Below are 6,764 nucleotides of genomic sequence, written 5' to 3' on the forward strand. Positions count from 1 at the left end.
ATTGATACGATTTGGCATCTCATATTAGGCCTTAAATTTAGCTATTCCTTTTCATTATCCAGAAAGCAGAAACCATAATAAGCCAGTTTGTAATATAGTAATTATTTTCAGAATCAATTATAAGGCACTAAGAAACCGCCATTCTTAATGCTTAATGCGAATAACTTTGAAGTGTGAACGGTCATGTCTTCAAATTTGTCTCAATGTGAAGCAGACGGTCTTTAAAAATTATATACTCAACAAAAAGATGTGAGAGAGAGACGGAGAGCGTGTGAGGAGGGGAAACACAGGGGGGGAAGATCCTAGGGTTTGGAATCATGCAGAGTATCTACAATTGGAGTTTGAGTCTTTCTCTCTGTTCGTCGATAATCTACCGAAAGATATATCAAAAAGAGAACTTTTTCATATGTTTAAGTGGACAGTTAGAATAATCGACATATACTTGTCGCGAAAGAACAAAAATGGACAGATCTATCTATTTGCGTTTGTGCCGTACACTACTAAAGGAAGAGCTTTAAAAGCTATTGCAGATATGAACGGTATGGTGTTGAGAGACAATATAGTGTTTGTCGGAGAAGCGAAGTACAGAAGGGGAGCGGTGAGCCAGAATACAAGGGGCAAAAAAGTAAAGGACACCACCAGGGATGATGATAGACGAAGCAACCCACAGACAAGGAGTGTGAAAGTAGCAGAATAGCGAATGGTAAGGCAGCAGGCTGATGGCAACCTCAAAGATCCAAATAAAAATGGATGGACAAAGAAGGTAGAAATACCTATAGTTAATGAGAATGTTGTTTGGCTACAAAGAAGTATCGTTGGAGGTACGAAGCTGGCGATCGATTTTAATGCACTGCAGCAAAAGATTCATAACATATTGCCAGGTGTAATACATGTAAGGGAACTGGGAGCATATAAAGCAATGATAACGTTTGACTTTGTGCTCAGTGCTGAAGAAGCTTACACCTTTAGAATGAACGATTTATTAAAGATGTTTTATGTGGTATGGAGATGGGACGAAATGGAGAGAAGTGAGTCTAGAAGAGTTTGGTTGGAGTGTTTTGGAGTCCCATTACATGCATGGTCAACAGTCACTTTTCGCAGGATTGGGGAGCAATGGGGCGAGGTGGTGGAGTGCGATAAACTGACAGAATCATGTAAATCATTTAGCGTGGGCCGAGTACTGATTGATACGTGTGTCTTTGATATGATTAACGAATGGATATACATTACAATAGGTGCAAGTGGATTTGACATCCTTGCAAGAAAAGTGGGGGGAGAGGTATATCAAGAGGAATGCTTTCGGAAGAGTGAGCATGTGACAGCGGATAGGTATATAGCAGATAGAGGAGGGTTGCAGAATCAAGAGCTTGGTGGCACTCTGACCAAGAGTCATAAACGACCGGAGGTGGCTTGGGACCAGGTGGCAGTACTGATATCGGTGGACAATAGGTCCGTTGAAGAAGAAAAGGGCAGATTGGTAAATTCAAGTGTAATGTTAAATGAATGGAATTTTAAAAATTCAAATCCTCAGTATGGAAACGATAATTATGCTGCATTGAAGGAGGCTGAGGATTCTCAGGGATCCTTTCATATTAATGGCAAGGCAGATTCGGAGGAAACAACATCTTTTGATTATTATCCACGTAACGGAAGCCAAAGCTGTGTTGGTACAAGGTATGATTATGGGCTAGTAGTTACCAGGCCCATTAAGGGTAGCAAAGGAAACGGACCTAAGGGAGCTAAAGGGGAAGTGTTGGCCCATTGGAATAGGGCTTCCAAGGGTTTCCGGGTAGCAGCTGACCCGGCTTCCTTGCTGACTCGGAATGAGAAGGAGAGGCTAGTGCATAGTTCAGTCATCGCGGCACGCCCATCTTCGTTTGCAGCTGATCTTGGAATGTGACACAGGTGGGAGGATAGCCACGGACAACCCAATTCGACGGCAGGGGAATTCGCCATCTTGTTGACTCGGCAAGGACATCAGTTGCAGATCGGTGCTGTGGCGAGAGAGCAACCTGGTCGGGTGAGGGATGCAGGGGATGTGGTGAGAGAGCAGCCTGGTCGGGTGAGGGATGCAGGGGATGGATCGCGACAAGTTATGGATGAGATTTCTGGCCTGCAGCTCGCACCGGAGGAGGCCACACGGGAGGCGGAGGTGGCGAGGCTTGCGGGAGGAATGGGTACCGTTGGGGAAACCTTGAATGATGAGGGAGAAAGAGGGCGGTGGAGGCAGGAAATGGAGAAGCGCACAGAATCGACCCAGGAACAACGACGCTACGACTCGCAAGAGAGAGTGCGGCTACTTGAAGATGAGGGATATGGCATTATGATGGGTTGCAAGGCATCAGAGGAGGATCAGCACTCGAGAGGCGTTACAGGGTTGGGACCGGAGGATGGGGAAATCATGATGGAGAGCGAGGAACGGGGGAATGGCAGGGAACAAGATGAAGAGCATGCTATCTGTACACACAATCAGGAACAGAAAGGGGAGCTGTCATAGATGGTGGCACTAATGTTCATAATGAAAATCAAAGGCCGAGTTGGGAAGAGGAGATGACTGAGAATAAAGAGGCTTGAAAACTAGCTGTAGAGTCAGGTGCTCAATGCAGTGGTGAGGAGTATATTATGGCCATTTTGCAGGAGCAGAATGAAGCGATTGCTCTGAAGCGAAGACATGCAAAGCAAAAAGAAAAAGTTCGACGAAGCAGGCCAAAAAATTGAAAGCAGGTGTGTAATAATTTTGTGATATGATTTTAAGTTCCTGGAATATTAGGGGGTTGGGAGGTAATGGAAAAGTTAATATGCTAAAGAATTTTATAAGTAAGCTTAGATTGGATATGCTGGGTTTGATAGAAACAAAGAAAGAGCTTGTGACTAAATTTGATGTAGCTCGTATCTGGGGAAGCAAAAATGCTTGTTGGGAGTTTGTGGGTTCCATTGGGGCCCTGGAGGGTTATTATTAATATAGGATGAGGCGGTCTTTAAATTGAATAATTGCTATAAAGGGGATGGATGGCTCTGTGTAGAAAGGGTTGTGGTAAAGGATAATTTTCACTGTGCTATTTGTCTGGTGTATGGACCACATGAGAGAGCTGAGAAGGCCTCTGTTTGGGAAGAATTTTGTTATATTACAAGGCTGTGTCAGGTGCCGTTTTGTTGTTTGGGAGATTTTAATGAAATTTTGCGTCTAGAAGAAAGAAAAGGAGTGACTAGTTTATCAGCGTCTGCGGAAGATTTTAAAGTGTGGATAAATGATATGGAATTAACTGATTTGGCACTAAATGATCGTAAGTATACATGGTTTAGAGGGCAGTCGTGCAGTCGTATTGATAGGTGCCTAGTGTCTTTGGGGTGGCTTGATGAGTACCCGAAATTGCATCTTAGGGGAGGTCCAAGAGGTTTATTGGATCACTGCCCATTGATTATGGAAGACAGCAGAAGACTTGATGGCCTAAGACCATTCCGCAGCTTAGACTCCTGGTTCACACATGAAGAATTTTTGAGAATGGTAAAGGAAGAATGGAGGGAATCGGGTGATGTACACTTCTTAGAGAAGATGAAAGCGCTGTCAACACCACTGCATAAATGGCATAAGCAGCATTTTGGGAATATAACTGAGAAGATAAAGAGGTTTGAGGAAGAAATACAGAAGGTGGATGATATGGTCAGTAGTAGTCGGTATGATAGTATAATGGAGGCAAGGAGGAGGGCGCTTGTGAGGTGCTGTGAAAAGTGGTATGTGAGACGGGATCTACACTGGAAGCAAATATCTAGATCTCGGCATGCTACTGAGATGGATAGAAACACAAGATATTTCCATAATATAGCTTCGGCGAGAAGAAGAAATAACAGGATTGAGTCCTTGGTTATCCATGGGAGGCTAGTGAGGAATCAACCAAGAATTAAGGCTGCGGTTCGGGACTTTTATAAACGTCTGTACCACCAGGAACATTCTCCAAGGGTGAGCTTTAGGGACGGACTAGTTAATCGACTAGAGAGAGGAAGCTGAAGCCCTAGAGGTGCTATCGTCAGTGGAAGAAGTGAAGAAAACAGTCTGGGAGTGTGAATCTTCTAAGGCTCCAGGAAGCGACGGGTACAACATGAATTTTATAAAAAAGTGTTGGAATGAAATTGGAACGGAGTTCACTGCAGCTGTTATGTGTTTTTTCGAGACAGCAACATTACCAGAGGAATCCAATGTCACATGGGTAGCGTTAGCTCCGAAATTCGTTGGGGCGAAGGAGATAAAGGATCTCAGACCTATCAGCATGGTGGGGTGTGTCTACAAAGTCATTTCTAAATTGTTGACACAAAGAATGAGGAGTGTCATGCCAGGTTTAGTTGGGAAATCACAGAGTGCCTTTGTGAAGGGGAGGAAGATACATGATGGAGCTTTAATCGCATGTGAAACAGTGTAATGGTTGAAACTGAAAAAGAAGGCGTCAGTAATTATTAAACTGGACTTTCAAAAAGCCTATGATAGAGTTAAATGGTGCTTTATTGATACCGTGCTAGAGAAGATGAGCTTCGGTAGAATATGGAGGTCATGGGTTAGGGAGTGTGTCAGAACGGCTTCTATTTCTATTCTGGTTAATGGGTCTCCATCGAAACCCTTCAAAATGGAAAGGGTGCTTCGTCAAGGTGATCCGTTATCACCGTTCTTGTTTGTCTTGGTGGTAGATGTGCTTAACAGGATGATCGGGGAGGCGGTAAGGAACGGTCGAATCTCTCCACTCCTAGTTGGTCGGGATAATATATAGCTATCACATTTACAATTTGCTGATGACACTATATTATTCTGTTTATCGGATGAGAAGACAGTCAGAAACTATAAGAGGTTGTTGAGGTATTTTGAAATGATGTCTGCCTTGAGCATTAATTTTGAGAAGTCCAACTTGATACCAGTGAATTGTAGACAGGAGTGGGTTACCCAAATGTGTCAGCTATTGGCTTGCCAGGAGGCGGCCACGCCGGTGAGGTATCTTGGCATCAATCTAGGAGCGAACCCGAGGCTGGTAAAGACTTGGAAGCCGGTCATAGACAAGGTGGAAGAGAAACTCAACTTGTGGAAAGCAAAAGTCCTTAGTAAGGACGGGAAGCTGGAAATCATCAAGTCGGTAATCAATAGCCTGCCAATTTATTACCTGAGTTTGTATAAGATGCCAAATGCGGTTGCAAGAAAAATTATCTCGTTGCAGAGGAGGTTCTTCTGAGAGAAGGATGATGGGCGACCAGGCATTGCTCTTGTTAAGCGGGAGTTGATCCTAGCCCCAAAGAAGTTAGGAGGGTTGGGGTGGGTGATGCAATGGTACACAATACTGCACTACTGTTTAAATGGTGGTGGCGGTTCTCTAAGGAGGACTATCCTCTATGGAAGAAGGTTGTATGCTCCTGTAATAACATGAACCCAAATCACCTGTTGTCAACTCAGACATTACCGAAGAGGGGGGGAGGGGAACCGTGGAAAGACATATGTCAAGTGCCAATAAGGGAGCAACATGTCAAGTAGAAGATGATTGATGGCCTAGCTATGGAAGACCCACTAGATTTTGGGAGGATACATGGTTACAAGTGGGAAAGCTGAAATACTCCTTTCCGAGACTCTTCTTGATTTCAAACCAAAAAGGATTAGTGATCGGGGATTGTGGGTTCTGGGATGGGATAGAGTGGGTTTGACACTTTCAATAGAGAAGGAAACTACGCCAATGAGAGACAGATACTTTGAACAAACTGCTTCATGTGTTGCAATCTGTTAGACTGATAGTGGATGTGCAAGATAGAATGGTGTGGAAATTTGATAAGGAAAGCGTTTATTCTACTAATTCATTTGTGCAGGTTTTGCAGGAAGAAACTTTGGATGAGGAGCTTCTAAGATTAAGGTTCACAAAGGAGATATGGAAAGGTCTAGTTCCGCCTCGAGTGGAGCTATTTGTGTGGTTTGTATTGGTAGGCCAGGTCAACACAAAGGACCGACTTAGTAGACTGGGAATCCTATAACAGAATGATGTGGTGTGCGTGCTGTGTAAGAAAAAAGTTGAAAATTTACAACATTTATTTATTACATGTGAGTACTCTTGGCAGGTGTGGTGTGCTTGGATCTCGGCGTTTGGACAGACATGGATTGTCCCTGGTACGTTGAAAGAGCATTTTGAGAGTTGGAGATCCATGCCAATGAGAAAAGAGAGGCGCAAGTATTGGCTAGCTGGATTCTTCTCAGTTATATGGATTATTTGGCTACGCAGAAATGATGCCATATTTTACTGTAAGACAACAGGAATTGGTGACTGTGTAGAGCAATCATTTTCATGTGCTAAAGAATGGTGTTGTAAATAACTCATGTTGTTAATGGCTATGCCGGAGATGACATAGGAATTGCTATGCTTTTTTATTCTTGTATTTGTTTACATTGCTCCACTTGAGTGTTGAGCTCTTACTTTAAAAAAAAAATAATAATAATGATGTGTATAACTTTTTTTTTTTGTTGAGTCATGAAAATGGTATACTTTCAAATACGGTATTTTGTATGGTCGTTTGTGGGGTATCCGACATGATCTAGCTAGGACCGAACTTGGGTTAGTTATTTATGTGATTATAATGGGATAGTTTTCCATTATAAATTACAAGATACTATATCGAGATCTTTAGATCTTATTTAGGCAGTAGTTAAATTGGGTAGAACTCTTTTAAAATGAGAGAATTAATAAAGTGACAAAGTATAGAGTTAATTATTTTTAAATTCAGATAATAAAATTTATATATAGTAAAAG

At 42.7% G+C, this 6,764-nt stretch overlaps 1 protein-coding gene across 1 annotated transcript; it reads left to right on the forward strand.

The window, feature by feature from the left end:
- Positions 2,672-4,006, forward strand: LOC107616310. Its single transcript, XM_016318286.1, has 3 exons — positions 2,672-2,724; positions 2,771-2,949; positions 3,024-4,006. The coding sequence occupies exons 1-3, from the start codon at positions 2,672-2,674 to the stop codon at positions 4,004-4,006; spliced, it is 1,215 nt and encodes a 404-aa protein (XP_016173772.1).

This window comes from Arachis ipaensis, chromosome B09, assembly GCF_000816755.2.
Source record: "Arachis ipaensis cultivar K30076 chromosome B09, Araip1.1, whole genome shotgun sequence".
Lineage (NCBI taxonomy): Eukaryota > Viridiplantae > Streptophyta > Magnoliopsida > Fabales > Fabaceae > Arachis > Arachis ipaensis.